This window comes from Camelina sativa, chromosome 5 (genome assembly GCF_030686135.1).
Source record: "Camelina sativa cultivar CO46 ecotype springtype chromosome 5, ASM3068613v1".
NCBI classification, from domain to species: Eukaryota; Viridiplantae; Streptophyta; class Magnoliopsida; order Brassicales; family Brassicaceae; genus Camelina; species Camelina sativa.
Window position 1 is genome coordinate 6,437,895 of NC_141884.1, and position 21,549 is coordinate 6,459,443.

At 33.9% G+C, this 21,549-nt stretch overlaps 1 protein-coding gene, 1 long non-coding RNA gene and 1 pseudogene across 2 annotated transcripts; all 3 read right to left on the reverse strand.

Moving 5' to 3' along the window:
- Positions 1-7,443: 7,443 nt before the first annotated feature.
- LOC147943318 (putative 2-oxoglutarate-dependent dioxygenase SLC1 pseudogene) lies at positions 7,444-7,934 on the reverse strand (annotated as a pseudogene).
- Positions 7,935-8,971: 1,037 nt separating this feature from the next.
- On the reverse strand, positions 8,972-10,288 carry LOC109132980 (uncharacterized). The gene is made up of 2 exons (XR_015598434.1): positions 10,162-10,288; positions 8,972-9,758 (listed from the first exon to the last, which is right to left on the reverse strand). It is a non-coding gene; the product is annotated as an uncharacterized LOC109132980 (long non-coding RNA).
- Positions 10,289-12,182: 1,894 nt separating this feature from the next.
- Positions 12,183-14,694, reverse strand: LOC104785858 (putative 2-oxoglutarate-dependent dioxygenase SLC1). Its single transcript, XM_010511145.2, has 5 exons — positions 14,606-14,694; positions 14,188-14,477; positions 13,839-14,086; positions 12,957-13,281; positions 12,183-12,615 (listed from the first exon to the last, which is right to left on the reverse strand). The coding sequence occupies exons 2-5, from the start codon at positions 14,461-14,463 to the stop codon at positions 12,367-12,369; spliced, it is 1,098 nt and encodes a 365-aa protein (XP_010509447.1). The 5' UTR covers positions 14,464-14,477; positions 14,606-14,694; the 3' UTR covers positions 12,183-12,366.
- Between the last annotated feature and the right edge of the window lie 6,855 nt (positions 14,695-21,549).

Consider the following 21,549-nt stretch of genomic DNA (forward strand, 5'->3'; position numbering starts at 1 on the left):
TGTTTTCCATTTGATTATTTAATTTTTACAAAATTAATGGAAATTATACAAACTTTCTTTATATTTTTAAAAACATTATCTGTTTTTAAAAATCCAAAAATAGCTGAATTCTACAAAATATATGTTCTTAAATTAACTCTTACCAAAATTATTAACAATTTAAAAATTGAATGTTGTTATCTAAATTTTCTAATCTCATGTGGTATTTTTCGGAGTAGTCTTGTTTTTTAAATTTTATAGACTTTTTAAAGATAATGATGACTTAAAAACAAATTTCAAGGTATTCATATTATAAAATTTTACTGTCATGTGTGTTGTTTGTTTTCTTTTCCATATACATAACGCTTATAGTGTCATTTTAATAAAGACTGTTCACATCATATATTTGAAAAATAAGAAAATAATATAATTTAATACATACAGCTGATTATAAATTTACAATACAGTCATTGAAGATTAAATTATACTTTTATTTGTTGGTTTCCAAAGTGAATTGATAATGTTAATGCAAGGCTCAACTACATGCCCTAATAAGAATTTTCTATAGAGTTTACTTAAATAAATCTATATAAAACTGAAGAAAACAAACACTAATATAGTATTTTGTAACTTATCGGGTTCATATAAAAAATGTGGACTTCTATTAAGCAATCAAATGTAATTTTCTTGTTTTGTAGATGCTATGTCAATTGGATGAACACCTGTTCATACCATAATCCTTCTTTATATACAATTTCTAGGTAAAAAATGTATGAAAAAAAATCTTGATTTGTATAGGCTTATGTACACGACAAAAAATTATAAATTTAACAATTCGTAAGAATAATAAATGAGAAACAGGACATAGAACATAGTATTAGTGAACTAAAAAAAGAATATAGTAGATGTTAGCAAGGTATATGCATATATGCAAACTTTAATACAGAGACACATACATAAAATAAATCATCTGTTTAAATTAAAGTTAAGTTATTTTCATATTACTATTCGAAATTAATTAGATACAATTGTTATGGAAATCTTGTTTTATGATAAGTTTTATTAATTGCAAAACTCTTATTATTTTATAAAATTCTAAGAACTATATAAAATTCAAGATTGTCATTTTATAATATTTAAAATTGTCATTTTGTAATCTTATTGGCTATAATTTTTTTTATAGTGACGGTATGTCAAATATTTGAATTTATTATTTGTAATTAATATAAATTCATAAAATATAGGAATGCATCTTTTATAGTTAATATTGTTTCCTAAAATACTGGAATATTTTGAATGAATATAACACACTACTAACTGTTTTTAGAAAATTATAAATGTTTAATATTTAATTTAGAAAACTTTTTGAAAAACTTCATATATTCGAAATTAGTTATATACCCATATCCAAAATAGGATCCAAAATCTAAGTATTATAACCAATTATGAAATAGTTAATCATTTATTTCTTTAATAATTGTTACCATTGTTTTAGTAAAGTTTATTTTTTATTTGTAATTAATATAAATTCATAAAATATAGGAATGCATCTTTTATAGTTAATATTGTTTCTTAAAATACTGGAATATTTTGAATGAATATAACACATTACTAACTGTTTTTAGAAAATTATAAATGTTTAATATTTAATTTAGAAAACTTTTTGAAAAACTTCATATATTCGAAATTAGTTATATACCCATATCCAAAATAGGATCCAAAATCTAAGTATTATAACCAATTATGAAAGAATTAATCATTTATTTCTTTAATAATTGTTATCATTGTTTTAGGGAATTTTTTTTTTTAATTATGTAAGCAAGTTGGTTTGTTTGGCAACCTGGATATATATCATATTTTTTGTTTTTATTTTATTCCTAGTGTACTCCCCATTTAATAGTATAGATTGTATAATATAAAGTATTAAAATAGTTTAAAAATTACATCAAATAAAACATCCTATATAAAACAAAAAAACTTTTCTAAACATTCTATATAACGAAACGGAGGGAGTAAATAAGTCGTTTTGTGTGACCTTTTCTTTGTTATTTAGTGGTATGATAATAATCCCACTCATCTCTATAGATTCACAAGCCGCCACTTACATACATATCTTCTTTTTAATAAATCAAATAATCGCCATAGCCTTTTAGATTATATTGCGTATGCACTTTGTGACCAAAATAGAAGAATTTGGTAAAAGATTCTGAATTATATCTCTAAAGATGTAATACACATATATACCTTTGAACTACCTATTTTCGAGTTTAATATTAAAACACATGTGCTAAAAAAGTCTTTGTTAAATTTCTTGTTGTAATTTCAAAATTTAAAATATCTATATTTTATTTTTTTGATATTTTAGGAAACGAAACAAAATGTAAATGTGGGAAAATCTTACCTGAAATCGGAGGGAGAAGAAGGCCAATAAGGAAGATAATCAGGCAGAGGATGTGCCTAGAGTTTCAAGAAGTCTCCAACAAAAGACATTGTCTTTGATCTGGTTGAAACTCGTGCCGTATCGTACTGGAGCCGACATGTCTGACGACATGTATTTCGTAGAATTAGGTATTGAACTGACTTGATTTTATTAAACAATTTGATAAACCTATATATACATGTCTAATTCTAGGGTTTTAGGTTTAACATAAACCATCGTAAACATTATAAGCCTAATATACAAAACCCAACATATAAGTATAATATCTATCCACAATACTCCCCCTCACGGTGGAGTGTGAAGATCACGAACGCCCAACATGGACAGAATGTAATGAAACCGATCACGACCAAGAGCCTTTGTAAAGATATCGGCGATTTGTTTAGTCGTACGAACATGTTGCATGACAATCACTCCATCCCGAACCGCATCACGAACGGCATGACAATCATTTTCAATGTGCTTGGTGCGCTCATGGAAGACATGATTCGTAGCAATATAAATAGCGGCTTTACTATCACAAAATAGGCGATCTGGCGCAGCGTGGTCAATACCTAACTCCTTTAACAACTTACGAAGCCACTTAATCTCCTTAAGAGCAACAGACATAGACCGATACTCGGCCTCTGCGGAAGAATGAGAAACCGTCTTCTGCTTCTTTGTCTTCCACGATATAGGACTACCACCAAGCAGAACAACATAGGCACTAAGCGACCGACGTGTAAGCGGACAAGAACTCCAATCCGAATCACAATAAACTTCGATGGACAAATCGGAAGATGACTTAAGCAAAATGCCATGACCAGGCAAGCCACTCAAGTAACGGACAACACGGATTGCTGCCTCCATATGTGCTTCGCGTGGTTCTTGCATAAATTGAGCCAAGACATGAACAGAATAGCTCAACTCAGGCCGGGTATGTAACAAGTACAACAAACGACCCACCAAACGCCGATACGACTTGGGATTCGAGAGTAGAGGACCATCGTCGGTAGCAAGGTGATGATTCTGTTCCAACGGAGTGTGAACAGAGCGAGAATCAAGGTCCCCAGTGTCAGCAACAATATCAAGAGCGTACTTACGCTGTGACATAAAGAAACCATCAGACCCACGACTGACTTCAAGGCCAAGAAAATACTTTAACTTGCCCAAGTCTTTCATTGAGAAACAACGACTAAGATAATCTTTAAACTTTTGTAGCATGTATTCACCATTGCCACAAATGATGAGATCATCAACATAAATCAACACACGAAGCTCTATGTTGTTGCGAGTATAAGAAAAGAGCGAGTAATCTTCATAAGACTGGAAGAAACCAAAACGCAAAAGAGAATCAGACAACTTCTTGAACCAACAACGAGGAGCCTGCTTGAGCCCATACAAGGATTTGCGAAGACGCCAAACCTTCCCTGGATGAGAATGACGGAAACCCGGAGGAAGTTTCATGTAGACCTCCTCATCAAGATCCCCATGTAAGAATGCATTGTGAACATCCATCTGATAAACCTCCCAATTCTACAAGACGAAGGAGAGTGCGAACTGTAGTCATACGAACAACAGGAGCAAAAGTCTCTTTGTAATCCTCCCCCTCAACCTGATTATTACCAAGAGCAACAAGTCTAGCCTTGTATCGTTCCACAGTACCGTCAGCATTGTATTTTGTCTTATAAATCCACTGACAACCAATAGCAATTTTATTAGGAGGAAGGTCAACCAACTCCCCTGTTTTGTTCAGTTCAAGAGCATCAACCTCCTTATACATTGCATCATTCCACACCTTGATTTGAACAGCCTCTTTGAAATGTTTAGGCTCATTATTGTTAGTAACAGCCGCAAGGAAAACACGATGAGCTGGGCAAAACTCATCATCAGAAATAAAATCCGTGAAAGGAGACAAAAAATACTTGGTACCGAGATCGAAGACGTTGAAGAGGAGTCGGGAAGAGCAGTAGAGTATGATAGTGTGTAATTAACGTTATAGAGGATGTAGTCATTAAGCCGAACAGAAGGCTTAGAAGAACGCTGGCTTTGACGTTGCACAGGAGCCGACACAGTCGGTAACGGAGCAGATACAGCCTGGTCAACAAGAGGAAGACTAGAAGGATCAACCGTAGACGGAACCACCGGAACAACATGAGAGGGTGTAACAGCGGGAACTGCCGGTTCGATAACAACGGGAACAGAAGCAGGTGGGGCAGTCTCCGGAGTAACACTTAAATCATGCGACGAAGAACTGTCAAGGGCAGTCTCTTGTACAGCAGAATCCGGAGAACTATGAGAAGAGCTCCCCCTTGCATCCGTAGTAGTCACCAACCAATCATCATCACCGGATGGTGAAGAACCCGACACAAGAGGTAACGTAGAAACCGGTGACGCATAAGGAAAAACTTCTTCCTGAAAGATCACATCCCGAGACACAAGGAAATCATTCCGTTCAATATCAAAGACCTTCCAACCTTTCTTATCAGGAGCATAGCCAACAAAAACACACAAACGACTACGCTGACCAAATTTATCTTTGTCTCGACTGAGACGATGAACATAGCATGCAGAACCAAAAATACGAAGCTCGTCATAGGTAGGTTTGAAACCGTGAAGCAACTCAAAAGGACTGCGACCAGAATGAAGAGAAGACGGCGTAAGATTGATCAAATGAGCCGCAGTGAGAATGGCTTCCCCCCAAAACTTGATAGGCAAGCTTGCCTGAAATAACAATGCTCTAGCAACGTTTAGTATGTGCCGATTCTTTCTTTCAACACGGCCATTTTGTTGAGGTGTGCCAACACACGACGTTTGATGAACAATCCCATTAGCACGAAAATGAGAAGAAAGGCACATGAATTTTGTCCCATTGTCGGTTCGAACCACCTTGACAGATTTACCAAACTGTTTCTCCGTCTATTGCAAAAAATTTGTAAGAACACGTCTTACTTCAAACTTCTCAAGGAGGAGAAACGTCCACACTGCGCGAGAGAAGTCATCAACAATTGTCAAAAATATACGGCACCACAAGAAGACGGAACCCGATATGGTCCCCATACATCACAATGAATCATTGAGAAACAATCTGTTGTTTTATTAAGACTATCCGGAAAAACAGATCTTGTTTGTTTAGCTCTAAAACACACGTCACAAGACGTAGAGCAAACGGAAGACGAAGAACGAGAAAACAAAGGTAAAGACGAAAGAACTGAAAAACTAGGATGTCCTAAACGCCGATGCCACAAGGCAGGATCTGGAGCCGCACTTGCCATATGAATCTTCGTTGTAGCTACATCCGTAAGATAATACACACCATCACGCTCTTGACCGCTTCCAATCAAAGTCTTCGAAAATCGGTCCTGCAAAACACAAAGAGTGTCAGAAAACATGGCTAGACACTTAGTTTGTTTCAGAATTTTAGAAACAGAGATCAATGTGCAGTTGAGTGATGGCACAAAAAGAACATTTGTCAACTTGACATCATGGGAGAGTGGAAAAGATCCCATGCTGATAGCAAAAGTTTTGCTGCCATCAGCAAATCCAACCGGACTTGGTGGAATAGAGACCACATCGGTCAACAAAGAGAGAGTCCCTGTCATGTGATGGAAAGCTCCAGTATCCAAAATAACATTGCCAAAAGTGATCTTACCAGACAACTTGTTCGAAGTATCGGTAGCAGCAATGCCATTGTTGGAGTTTCCTTGAATAAACTGTGTAAAAGCTTTCAATTGTTCTTGTGTGAATTCAGGTAAACCAGAGGGACTAGAACTAGTAGCATGAGCTGTAACAGGTTGACCACGTCCACGACCGCCGACGTTGTAGTTAGTACCACGACCTCTTCCTCGGCCACCAGAACCACGACCAGCAGTGCTCTTCTCATTCCTCTCCCTCCACCAGTCTAGAAAGCCGACGAGCTGCCAACAGTCTCGTTTCTCATGACCACTCCGACCACAATGAGAACAAGAGAAACGAGATTTACCAAGGACAGATTCTGGTTTTCTTCCACTAGAAGCATCAGACCGAGCAAGAAAACCAACGGCCTCCTCTCGTTGTTCACAAAGACGAGTGGAAGACAACCGTTGTTCTTCTCGAATTACTCTATTGTATACTTCACCAAGAGATGGAAGAGGATCCATGGCAACAAGATTAGCACAAAGACCCCCAAATCTGGACTCATCAAGTCCCAAAACAAATTGGTGAATCTTCTCTTTCTCTCTTTCTTTTGCAGGTGCAGATGTAGCTCCACAGGTGCACAAACCACACGAACAAACTGTGAGAGGCTTGTAGATTTGGTATTCCTCCCATAACGTGGACAACTTGCCGTAGTATTCAACGACTGTTTGTCCTTCTTGTCGACAAGCACTGAGCTGACTTTTGAGCTGATGAACACGAACTTTGTTCCCTACCGAGAACCGTTGCTTCAAGTCTAACCACGATTGATGAGCGTTCGCGATAAAGGTAACTGTAGATTTCACCTTCAGTTCAATCGAGGTCCTTATCCAACCGACAATCATAGAATTCACCGTCAACCAATTCTCCAAATTGGGATCGTCACCAGCTGGTTTAGGGATCGAGCCATTGATGAAACCAAGCTTACGTTTGGCTTGGAGTGCGTTTAACATCTCTGTTGCCCATTCGTTATAGTTTTCACCGTTTAACAACACCGACAAAATCATGGAACCAGGATTGTCGGAGCTTGCCAAGACGTAAGGAGATACCACCGGAGTCACTAACTGCGGAGAATCATCTTTCTTTGTTGCAGAAGAACTATCTTCGACGGAGGACATGTTTGCTTGTCACGCAAGAAACAAACTTTGAACAAAAAAATAAAGAGAAAATCGAAACTATCGATTGTAAAGAATAGTTTAGAGAAATTTTTGTGATCTTTGCTCTGATACCATGTAGAATTAGGTATTGAACTGACTTGATTTTATTAAACAACTTGATAAACCTATATATACATATCTAACTCTATGGTTTTAGGTTTAACATAAACCGTCATAAACATTATAAGCCCAATATACAAAACCCAACATATAAGTCTAATATCTATCCAATATATATTTTGATCTCTCCTCGTACGGAAGCTCAAAGAATCTCTTACACACTTCTATCATGTTCCTGCTCATATCTCCCTCCATCCCATGATTCACCACCTACATGTCCATTAATATAACTAACTTGTTTAGCAAGCAAGGTAAATATAACTTTATGTAAGCTATGGCTTACTTTAACCATTTGGGATTTGGGAACCAACCTGGAAGAAGCCGTAGTTTTCACAGGCCTCAGCTATGGTTTGTAGAACGTGAGGCCGGTTAGGTCCAAGAAGCTCAGCGAGATCTATGAAGGGAAGCTTTAGGTTTTGTTTTGGTTTGATGAGCTTGTCGGATTTAGTGAAGATGGGTCGGGCAGGTTCAGGCCATATATATTTGGTTGGCACTTTGGTCACACCATTGTCACAAAAATGTTTCACACCTTTTTGGTATTTCTTGTTCTCTTCTTCCACCACCGGAGCTATCGTCGACGGCGACATTTTCCTTCGTTGTCCTGCAAATGATGCATGGCCACGTGCATGCATCAATAATCAATTAGCAAATATAGAGAAAACTTATCAATGCATGAAACAAAATTTCTGTACTAGACCTGGAACAAAATTTTATTGCAAAAGATTCAAAGAGTGAGACTGCCTCTGTTTCTAACAAAAAAAGTTAATGGTAGCAAAACCGAATCGAGACTCATACAGAAACAGGGCAAAACCAAGAATACAGATACAGCCACTATTTCACTTTCACATATGTTTATTTATCAATGTACCAATTGATCAGGAAAGCAAAGCATATTGAGTACCTAGGAAGCAAAAACAAACCAGAAAGGAAGATACAAAATTTGAGAGCATTCGGGAGATTCGCAGATGGCGGAGACGGAAGTAGAGATATCTCCGACGGCAGATGCAGACAGTGTCGCCGTCGTCGCGACGAGAGAGGACTCACGATAAAGTCATGAAACGACGTCGGTTACTATTAACTTTTTGGTAAATTGCAAAAGTTTACAAAGAGTTTTCTATTTCTTAAAACTTAGTACATTTTTTTTTCTCTTCCTTCGTTCACTCATCATAATTTTTGTTTTCATTATATCTTTTTCTTTAAAGTTGAAATATTGATGATAAAAGAAAAATTAAAAACTATAGTAAGATATATATATATATATATATATATTACATAATGATATGATTTGAATTTTAAAAGTAAACACTATATATTATAGTTTATATAGTGTATATTAGCTTTTCATGGTTAGAATAGTTAGTTGTTAAATTATAGTTTTTTGTTGGTTATAGAGTGCAATTCCACCAAAAAAAAATGTAAAACTACTGTGCTGTTTTTGAACCGTTTCTACTTAAATTTTCTTGGTTTGTTATTCTTTCTGTAATTTGGAGACAATTATATATCATGGAATAATTGGTGCCAATCAGTAAAAGCCACCTCTTCTATTTTTCTTGTTTATAGTTGTTACCCCACAAAAAAAACCATTTGTTTCTGCAGACATTAAATTTATAAAAATCTAAAAAAATTTCTCAAATATTTTTATTTAAATATAATACTAAAATTTCGCATGATACACGAAACTTTATCTAATGATTTTTTTTAATAAAATAACATCATCAATCAATGAACATTTTACATATGAGGCAATGTTGCATCGACCGAAGGAGAAGGTGCTTCATCTTTTGTAAGCGACGGACACTTAATACAATCTTCGGGAAAGATGACAGGAGTGCATATGGAAGGTTTTTTGATACAACACAAATACTCGAGTTGCCATGGTTCTCCCATAATCGAGTATTTGTGGAAACATCTTTCTATTCCTTTTGGATGATCGGGATCCGGCTTGTGACGATCGGGATCCGGCTCGTGACGATCGGGGTCCGGCTCGTGGCGATCGGGGTCCGGCTCGTAACGGTCGGGATCCGGCTCGTGACGGTCGGGATCCGGCTCGTGATGGTCGGGGTCCGGTTCATGACGATCGGGGTCCGGTTCGTGACGATCGGGGTCCGGTTCGTGACGATCGGGGTCCGGCTCGTGACGATCGGGGTCCGGCTCGTGACGATCGGGGTCCGGTTCGTGACGATCGGGGTCCGGTTCGTGACGATCAGGGTCAGGTTCGTGACGATCGGGGTCAGGCTCGTGACGATCGGGGTCCGGCTCGTGACGATCGGGGTCAGGCTCGTGACGATCGGGGTCAGGCTCGTGACGATCGGGGTCCGGCTCGTGACGATCGGGGTCCGGCTCGTGACGATCGGGGTCCGGCTCGTGACGATCGGGGTCCGGCTCGTGACGATGGGGATTTGGCTCTTGACCTAAAATATTATTTCAAAATAATTATGTTGCAACAGTAATGAAGATATATTTAAATATAAATTTGAGTATGTATCAAGTGTAATATTACATCTCATCTTTAATTAGATCTCAACTAATAACTTTTTTCTATAAAGTGTATGCCAAAATAACAACAAATGTATATTGACCGTCAAAATGGATGTGAAAGACAATATATGCATGTATGACTGATCTATGATATTTCAGGGAGAACACTGATCTTATTGGATGTGTTTGGAACTTTGGATATGAATCCATCGAATTATATGACAAATGTTAATATGAATTTAGATGGGTGAGATGAGACGAATATACTTGAGTTGAGTCGCATCAACTATAAGTTTTGGTTTGTATGGGAAAAATAAAAACTGAACAAATTCTTACATTGGTGAAGACAAAAGAGAGAGACAATTAAGAGAATGATAAGCAAACTCTTACAAACCATCATCCTTCTCTCTTTCCAACTCTTTCAATTTTCTTATGACTTATGCAACAATTAGACATTGAGAATATATATAGGAGTGAATCCATTACATAAATGTTAAATATAGATTTCCAAAGAAAATATTAATATGTTGACTACAATTTCATGCAAATTAATTCTTTGGTCAACATATACATTTTCCTTTATTTTTGTCATAGAATTTATTTTCCCTTATTTCCTGGTCAACATATTTTCTTTGTTTTAGACAAGTTTCCAAATTTTCATTACTATCTTTTGGGATTTTGTTAACCTAATTAAGCCATATGTTATTGACTAATATAAATTTCTGCTAATGGTCACATCCATCTCTACATGTGTTGTACTACCCGTTTCAAAAAAGAATTTATCTATTGCGTCACAAAAGTTTGAAGTAAAAAAGTCACAATAGCTTCTTGTTGTTATTATAGCGTTCACTTAAATTACAATTTCGGCCTAAAAAGTGTTACATGTACACAAATAGATTTTGAACAAAAAAAAAAGTTAAACAAATAGATTTCACGTTTGAGTATCAAAGAACTATATTGTCCCCTCATAGTTCATCGTGAATACACATATTTTAAACTCAGTACAATAACCAAAATTTTTGAATTTTCTACCATAGAACCAAAAAAAAACATTATATTCATTATCAAGTTCCTGACACAATCTTAAAAATACAAAGAATTCTCTTTGCATATCGACCATCCAAACACGATTGTTGACATATTTTACGAAGCTAGAATGAAATGATACTTATATTGTGAAGTCTACAACATTAATGTCTACAACCAAGAAACATAGAGAATGATAAACCTAAAAGCGCAATTGGATATGTTTATCAGAGACCAGATTGTATGTCGGTGATCAATGTTTCCCCAAGATCCAGATGTTAAACTCTCAAAAACCCTATTCATCGACCATTTGTAACAGCTTAACCCGTCTCCATCTAGGTTCCAAAGAAACCAATCTCAAATAACTTAAACACTTTCCTAGACTAGAACTGACCACTTCCAACAGCTTAAGTCCTGAAATAGTCTATAATTTCACAAATGTATGCTCCTCCAAGTCACTCTTCTGCTCATACTTCTGAACCATAATACATTTTTTTTTTTATAACTGTTAATTATATTACCAAAATGGAACTTGAGGTTTACAAGAGTTTAATTAGAAACTATAGCCCAAAAAAAATAAAAAGCTATAGATTACAAGTTATATAATTAGATCGAACTACTAGCCGAATCAACTTCATGATAAAACATGGGAGAGCCATTTGGATAGCAGTCCCTTGCATTGTTTAGAGTGCTGGTGAGCAATTGTTTAGAGTGCTGGTGAGCAAGCAGAATGTCCCGAATTTTTCTGTCTACATTTTACAAACACGCAATAGTTAGTTAATCTAAAATCTTTTGAACCCTTGGTCCTCTTCTGCCATATAGACTATTCTTTATTGCTTATATCCACCTTAAATTCAACTCCTCTCCAATTCTATAGTTATTTGCTTTCCGATGAGTTTTGATGATCAAAACCACCTTTTAAATTAAACTCCTCTCAAAATCTATGTTTATTAAATACTCCCTCTGTCTCATGAAGATTGATGTTTTGAGACCTTCACACATATTAAGAAAATTTTTAGTTTTTATTTGTTAATTAATTTATAATTACTTTTTGGTAGAGAGAGAAAATATAAACCAATAACAATTCAAAAATTTTAATATTTTAAATGATTACTTCTTGAAGTTTGCAAAACATCAATCTTTGTGGGACAAAAATATATTCCAAAATATCAATCTTTGTGAGACAGAGGGAGTATAAAACAAAAAAACTGATCTCGGAGCTTCAATTAGATTACAGCTTCAATTAGATTACAGACATTTTTCAGTTCGATTTGATTAATATGTGTACCCCTATTTGGAACAAAATACTATTAAAATAACAGAGCTATAAACTGAAGTATATGTCTAGTCTCGTATTTTCTATTTGTCGAAAGTCATGATCATATTCATGAAGAAGAAAGACATGGCTTGTATATTTTGTTATTCTTTCTCTTAAACAAATATATGACGTAAATCTTTAACACAATTTAATTCACCTCAATGACGTTAACATTAAAAAGGGTAGTTTCATTTATCTTATATATGAATCTTGCGTGATTCAAGAAAATTCTTCCACTTAGGTTCGCAAGACGAAACATATTGAAGAAAAGTGGCGAAATCGGTATCCATATACTGCGGTGGATTCTGTTTATCGACAAGCTTCGGTGATGGTTTCACAACAGAGGTCAAAGGGAAGCTATGCAGAGACGCTACTGATATTCTAGGCTTTGTGGAATTCACCAATACCCTATGTAGCACGCTTTTGTATCTCCCATTGCTAAATATCTACAGAAAGAGTGACCAAAAATGTTAGTTAAAACAACAAAAATTAGAGATCCTTATAATATAAATTAAATCACTTTTAAATATCAATCTCTAAACAACCAAAAGTTAACTACTAGCCAAAGTCTAACAATGATTAATTATCTTGTAGAATTATTTTTCATGAGAAATGCTTTTATGTAGTACAAACTATATATTTTTCTAAGTTTAACAATATAGTTGGAAGTTTTCATTATCCATTTCTGTCCCTCGAGTTTAAGATACAAATTATTAAGACAACAAAAAAACAAAAACAAAAAAAACACTTCATGGAAAACGTTCAAGGAATATGCTAATTAATATACCTCGAGATGATCGCCGACGTTGACGACAAAAGAGCCAGGTATGGGATCAACAGTGACCCACTCGTCACGGTAAAGAATCTGAAGGCCTTCGACGTCGTCTTGAAGAAGAAGCGTCAAGAAGCCGTAGTCTGAGTGAGGTGGCATCCCTAGCGTCAGCTCCGGCTCCGGACAAGGCGGATAACAATTCACCACCATCAACTGACTTCCCTCTTCCAACTCCTCCACGGCCTCGTCGCCGCCATCGATTTCAAGACTCTCTATGATGGCTTTCACCATTATCTCGAACATCTCTTTCGTATCTTTAGCGTAGGTAGCCGCCAAACTCCTGTTTTTCAATTTTTATAAATATAAAGTTTAGTTACATACATGTAACTTTTAATAAATTTACACTACGTTCAAATAGTATATGTATATTGGGAATGATTTATTATTTATTATATATATTACGCATGATATGTAAAGTAGTCCCGTGACTGCTAGTTTTGGTGGTGCGGTGTAGCTATGAAGATAAATAAGTCGTTTTGTGTGACCTTTTCTTTGTTATTTAGTAGTATGATAATAATCCCACCATCTCTATAGATTCACAAGCCGCCACTTACATACATATTTTTTTTTAATAAATCAAATAACCGCCATAGCCTTTATTAGATTGCGTTTGCACTTTGTGACCAAAATAGAAGAATTTGGTAAAAGATTCTAAATTGTATGTTCAAAGATGTAATACACATATATATTTGGACTACCTATTTTCGAGTTTAATTATACCTAAAAGTTAAAACACATGTGCTAAAAATGTATTTGTTAAGTTTCTTGTTGGAATATCAAAATTTTATATATCAATATTTTAGGAAACGGAAGAAATGTAAATTTGGGAAATCTGACCTGAAGTCGGAGGGAGAAGAAGGCCAATAAGGAAGATAATCAGGCAGAGGATGTGCGTAGAGTTTCAAGAAGTCTCTCCAACAAAAGACATTGTCTTTGATCTGGTTGAAACTCGTGCCGTACCGTACTGGAGCCGACATGTCTGACGACATGTATTTTGATCTCTCCTCGTACGGAAGCTCAAAGAATCTCTTACACACTTCTATCATGTTTCTGCTCACATCTCCCTCCATCCCATGATTCACCACCTACATGCCCATTAACATAACTAACTTGTTTAGCAAGCAAGCTAAATATAACTTTGTGTAAGCTATGGCTTGCTTTAACCATTTGGGATTTGAGAACCAACCTGGAAGAAGCCGTAGGTTTCGCAGGCCTCGGCTATGGTTTGTAGAACGTGAGGCCGGTTAGGTCCAAGAAGCTCAGCGAGATCTATGAGGGGAAGTTTTAGGTTTTGTTTTGGTTTGATGAGCTTGTCGGATTTAGTGAAGATAGGTCGGTCAGGTTCTGGCCATATATATTTGGTTGGCACTTTGGTCACACCATTGTCACAAAGATGTTTCACACCTTTTTGGTATTTCCTGTTCTCTTCTTCTACCACCGGAGCTATCATCGAGGGCGACATTTTCCTTTGTTGTACTGAAAAATGAGACATCGCCACGTACATGCATCAATAATCAATTAGCAAATATAGAGAGAATTTATCAAAGAACAAAAACTTAGAAGTTATATAATATGTTTTGTAGGGAAGGACGAAAGAAATATACCTGATGGATCTCGATGCTCTTGAAAATTCTAGAGATATTAAATCTATAAGTAAATGCGAGGATCTATGTTTAAAGACTTGGTAAGAATAAGATATGGTGTTGGTGGGTGTAGGTATTTATATACATACGTGTTTGGAGGAGACGTTGAAATGAATAGTCCAGAATTGATATTTTTACGAGTTAAGGCAGTTTTTGGTATTGGTCTGAGTCAAATCCTTGGAGACTGACTTTTTCTTCTTAATTCCTCCTCACCAAAAACCGTTGACATATTGTTATTATTATTAGTATACACTAAACTATTTGAACGATAAGACCACAAGATGGTAGGGTCTCTAGCTCGCAATAATATTAAATACATTTGAAAATGATAGAAGAAAATAAGAATACAAAATACAAAAGTCTACCTAGTTTATGTATTATGGAGTTACCTCCTGAATTTTCACAACAAAAAAGTTTGATATTATATTGTTGACGAGAAAAACATATCTATTATAGATAATGTTTGCGTTTAATATAAATAAATAGATGGACATAACAAGATCTTATAGCTCTCCATTCTTGGTCACAAATTCGCAACAGCTATCATATAGAGATGATAGAGTACATATCCTTATTTATTTCAATTATTAAATTTAAAATATAATAATTTTAGAAGTATGTTCGATAATGTTTTACTATATTAACATTACCAGATGAAAATGATTGCTAGCTTCGATGTATATATAATTATTATGAAAAGCATACCTTATTGTTTACAAATTTTAATTCGGGTTAAAGAGTACTTTTATACAGATATGATATATATGAGTGAAAGTCTGAGATACGTATATTTTACATAAATGAAGAACGATATGGGGAGGCATGCAAAATCTCAAACTTGATACGTTTTAGATTCGTATCGAAAAGGTCTGTAATGAATGCTTTTCGAATACACAGATTTTGGATACGCCAAAATATTCGTGTACTTGCGGCTGTTGTGGATACCCGTACTTGAGTACTGAAGCTTTCATTAAAATACATACATATACTTATATTTATATTTTAAAATTAGATTAATTCATTAAAAAAAGGACACAACATATATCCAAAAAATTGTAATAGAATTTTTTTTGAGTCCTATACTTACTGACATTATGAAGCATCGACTATTGAGTCTAAATTTTGCATGTGAGTAACGACTCAAAAAAAAGATGAACCACTAATGCTACCACATTAAGGTCTGATACTAAATTTTACAAGTGAGTAACGACTAATTAATGCCACTCTTCAACTCAATCGCATGTATATTAATATATGCGATGGAAATTTCAAAGTAGTTGCTAAAAAATAATGCGGAACGAGACAATTTAATAAGTGTACACCTAAAGTACGTATGACTCAATCGTACGCCATAGCTAGTATCTTAAAAGCCATCGCGAAAAGTACTGGTAACCCATCAAAAAATTACGTATTAGTTTGTGAAATTTCCATCGCATGTATATACCTATACTTAAATTAGTCAATCACTTCTCATTTTGTACATACAGCAAATATATACAATACCATACAGACAAAAAAAATTGTAGCAGTTGTATAACAACATGTTGGAGATCGTTTATGTACAGTCAACAAGTTTTAGATCATTGGTATCGTACGAACTATATTATCAGTACTTATGCCACATTATAATATGAGGGGTATGTATACGGGTGAAGATTAATTAGAATGTATTTGAAACTTGAAAGTTCAGGAATCATTCTTTGTCAATGAAAATCATGCTACTAATTGTCAACACAGAATATTTTGTAGTGAGGAAAATAAATATGTTGAAATGGTAAGGGTAATATTAGTAGATAGCACAAATATAAAGAAAAATAAAGAAAATATCACAGCAACATTTTTTTATAGATAAATACCATATGGCTCACGTTTTTTGGAGTAAAAAGATACAATCACCCTTTTTGTTTTATTGTTAGATAAAAAGAGTAAAAGATTTGGTGTGGTTTTTAAAAATAGCATGTAATATTTATATTTTACATGTTATATTGAACTAAATAACGTTTAGTTGTAAACCCAAACCGACAAATAGTCTCGTTTTAATTGTAAAATCTAAACCCTAACCATCTCATTTGTGAATCCAAACCGACATATAATTTCGTTATAATTGTAAAATCTAAACCCTAACCATCTCATTTGTGAACCCAAACCGATATATAGTTTCGTTCTTATTGTAAAATCTAAATCCTAACCATCTTATTTGTGTATCCAAACCGACATATAATTTTGTTTTAATTGTAAAATCTAAACCCTAACCATCTTATTTGTGAATCCAAACCGACATATAATTTTATTCTAATTGTAAAAACTAAACCATAACCATCTCATTTGTGAACCCAAACCGACATATAATTTCGTTCTAATTATAAAATTTAAACCCTAATCATTTTATTTGTGAACCCAAACCGATATATAATTTCGTTCAAAAAACAAAAATGACATGATATTTTTAAAAATAACATGTAATATATGTAATGGTATAAAAGTAATTGTATATAAGGAGAGAATGCCCTGTGTCCTATGGTAGTTTCTTAATTACTTTTGATTTTTGTGGTATATAGTGCATATTCCCAAATGGTAAATGGTAGATGCATATACATTTGATTCCGTACGTCATTTTATCATATATATATACATAAACAGGAGGATGAAGAAATTTCGTGATGAAGACTAATTTCTAAAATATGTCATTATATATCAAAACTTGGAAATATAAGTATTTAAGTACCACAAGAAATTCTTTAGAAAAATAGGCTCATGTACATGTGTATCTTTTTTCCTATGTTTTTCGTTTATATAATATAATTGTTTTTGTTAAATTACTCTTAGTGGTGCATATATAAAAAGATCCCAAAAATATGATATTTAAGCATTTGACGAAACGAAAGTACCCGGCGCGAGACTTCGCTGCTCGGGTCCCGTTGGGGAGGGAATGGGTCAACTCAATAGGACTTTGTATATATATTTGACTTTTGCAACGTTTGCTAATATAAAATTTTCCTTAAAAATATGTAATTTAATGTTTACTTCGTAATAGTCTTTCGATTACATCTTATTCGAGTTTTTTTATTTATATATTACATCTTCTTATTAGTCAAGGCTATATAACGTGTATGTATCTGTATAAATAGTATCTAACAGAATTCTAAACAGGTTGATCAAAAAGAAAAACAAAAGAATTCTAAACACATCATTTTCCATGAACTGAAAAAGTTTATCGTTTAATGTATTTCTCTATGTAGTACTATATAAAATGGTTGGACTAATTATCACAAAGAAATTAAATAGTTGGACCAGAATTACAATAATTAATTGATTTTACAAAACAAAATCATATATAGCTACATTACGAAATTATGTAATTTTCAAAGTCCCTCTCCAACTCTAAAGCTTTGACATTACCCTTAATTGAATAATAAAAGTCTCTAACTAATGTGATCTTGTCATTATAAAACTAAGTAAGCAAGCTTAAGTGTTTTATAAGGAATAATAATGACAATATAGATAAAATGTGATTGGACGAATCTTCACAAATATATTTATTTAAGGTTTATTTTCATCCATGCATTCCAGATTTCGGGCTGTTGACGATTAATAAAAAAAATATACATAAATGTGATGAATACACAGCATGCAAAGTAATCTCGAAGTATTTGCATACGATATTTTCCCCAAGTAATGACTAATGACTTTAGTTTTGATTAAACTATCAAGAAATAATGAAGTGAATTATGTCTGAGGATATCGGATATTATTTTTATGAAAGTCAAACAACGACATCGTGAAGTACATTGGTTGGTTTTACGATATCCACGTCACATCCATGTATGGGCACGTACGTAGCTAGCTAGCTAACTTAAACTATTGGACGTAATATAAAGCCATATAAAGTGCCCCCTTCTTGAATTTTATTTTATCTTTTGCTTAAGCTAAAAAGTTTCCAGAAGCTAGGTAAGACAGCATCTTCCCCGATCGAGACTATAATCCTTTAACATATCCTTTTCCCACTTTTAATAATCGAATTTATTAATATGAAAACATTATTGTTGTGATTGTTACTAATGCCGGATGGTATACTCCTTGATTTTAACTTCTTGAATTCAACTTTGTTTTTAATGTTGAGTTTAAAAATTGATCTATAGATTCAAAGTTTTCTAAACACATCATTCCAAGAACTGAAAACTCACATATTCATAGAAATTGACCGATTCAATTAAGGACTATTCAGTATGCACCATTCTTCAATCTAAATCCAGTTGTGGGTTTATAGAGTCGGAAAAGGATTATAGATTTTGTAAAGTCGTTAAAGAAAGTCTCAAACATACCCCTCTATGTAAGCTATAAAGTCTATTCTCTCACAGTAATGCTTTGGAAGTCCTTAAGTACTAGAGTTGATTTTCAGACTTTGCTGGTGAAGTCGTTCTTTAATTTCTACCATTTGAATTTTCAAATCTAAGGTTTTACGACACATGATATAAAATTTAATTTAATGTTTTGCATAATGTTTTTTTTTTTGTTGTTGTATATATTTAGCCAGATTATTTATTTTTATGCGTGAAACTGAAGATAAATATGTAAACAGTAGTGTTGATATGCTGATTATCAAATCGTATACGAATTTAATCTAGTGACAAGTGGTTATTAAATAAAGATGTGAATCCTACACAAAATATAAGTGTTGGGTTGGGAGTCCATAATTACTAGGAAGTAGGAACTGTTACGTGAGTTGGCAAAAATAAATGAAAACAGAAGACAGTTAAAACTTGCGACAAAACAAGTAGCTCATATGTATTGGACGACCAGGCCTCGAAGTCAAACACAAAATTCATATATTAACAGGAGAATTAAATTGAAAAATACTCTGTATATTAATATAGTATCTGCATGCATTTCGTCTTTTTCTTCTCCATTCGTTGCATTGGTTTTGTAGGCCACGTCAGGCTCTCTATTTCTTTATATTCTTTTGTATATTTTCCTTCGCATTAAAAATTTAGCTAGCTATTATTGTTCAAAATAAAATATTTTAACTATTAAATTTGCTTAAAACAGTGTTAAATGTATTGGCAAAGAAACATATGTATAGTGCTTGAATACCTTAAACAATAGTAATATTTTAGCGATGAATTTTCAACTATCGTTCATTCGCCATTAGTTTCTCCGTCATTAATTAGTTGTTTAATTTAAAGATGTCAAGTGTCATTGCTACATCTTTTACAATCGTGAAAAGGCTATGAGACATTGATAAGCTATTACATTGTACATATGTATAAATTAGTATACTAGTATAATTTTATAATGTGAAGTTAATAAAAGAGTCATAGCTAGATTTAATTAACTAATGCACATTGTGACTTAGCATCTTGCAATTGAGGGGAAACGAATCCGTGGACCTTTACAAGTCCTATCTAATAACAGTTGCCTAAGTCAAATGTTATTATCGTAAGAGTTTTTTTTAATTATTGTATATAAAGTCAATTAATATAAAACTTAAATAGAAGAGCTAGGGACATATTGCTGACGAACGGTTGCAACCGTAACGTTACTCGAACTATTTTTTTTTTTTTAAGTGACAAGCCACGACACTAACCAATTTCATGTCTTAAACTTTGCTTTCAACTATTTCTGCTGGTGGGATCTTAGATAATTGATACTTGGCTGTCGAATTTTTATAATTTTCACGTAAAGATACTGAAAGTTCCTCAACGGAAAATTTAACTTATACTATAGTGAAATGTTGCAAATTATTTTATAGATATCATATAACTACATTATACTTATTTAGTTAATTGTCAAATGCTGTAATTGTATGTATGTTCAAGGCTATTATTTTGGACCATATACTATGTCTATATGCTTTGATATTTTATGGAATATCTAGATTGAAAATGCCGAAACATTCATTGATAGTATTCGAATTGTGTTAACTGTTAAACGAGACTGTCATCATAGATTTTACGCGGTGCCTGTTCCCACCAAATAAAATAAAAACTACGCGGTGTTAATCTCTCCAACCGTTAGCTGACCGGCATGCTGTTTGTATCTAGAAACTAAAAACAAGTAAACAACGCAATATAATGGAGCTCGAATAGTCAAAAGAGTTGAACGTTTAAAGCCGACAAGGTCTCCTGATTCAAGGGGGGCTAGCTTTTAAAGATCTGGCCATGTCCGTAAACGGAAACAGTACTTCAGATGTACTTATGGTCAACTCTTCTTCACGGACAATTAAAACCAGATCAACTAATCATTCATTTCCTCTTTACGTTTTTTTTTTTTGGTATATGTTTTATTATAGTAAGTCGCATTTGTATTTAATGAGAGACATCATAATAAAATGCATGCATGATCCTTAAATTATTGCTCAACTCTAACCAGTAAACCACAAGTTTTTGTATATTTATACTTATTTATTAACAACGTTTGAAGATATCATATTTTGTTCGCACTACTTGTAAGTTACAAGTAAGAATTAAAAGATATTAAAAAACGACACCTCCTCCAGCCAGAACAATCTCTGAGTACAGTTGTTACATCATGTGGTGATCAGGAGATCTGAAGTTCTGAACTAATTGAAAGATATAATTTAAAAAACGATTCACAGTGTGTACTTATCCATAGAAGTAAATAAACATATTTTTATTTTTTGTTTTCTCACCCATACAAAAAAAGTATCGTACGTAAATTATTTCAACAAAAAATGATAACGTCTAAAAGAAAACACGTACATTTTATTTTGACGAAATGAAATAACGTGAAAATTGGGCTGACATTAGTAATTAAACCGGACAAGCCTTGAGACTTTTCAAGTTTTTTACTAAGTTATTCATGAAAGTAGAGTGTTGTTAAAAAAATTGAAAAATAAACCATGAAAGTAGATTAACTGTATTTATCATTAGCGTACAGGTAGTCTT

What these genes read in the sequence shown, in the direction of transcription:
- LOC104785858 (XM_010511145.2), bottom strand. Translation starts at nt 14,463, where the DNA reads ATGTCGCCCTCGATGATAGCTCCGGTGGTAGAAGAAGAGAACAGGAAA. An exon ending in AAACCTACGGCTTCTTCCAG is followed by an intron (nt 14,087 to 14,187) that starts GTTGGTTCTCAA and finishes ATGGGCATGTAG; the next exon opens with GTGGTGAATCATGGGATGGA. An exon ending in ACGTCGGCGATCATCTCGAG is followed by an intron (nt 12,616 to 12,956) that starts GTATATTAATTA and finishes CTCTTTCTGTAG; the next exon opens with ATATTTAGCAATGGGAGATA.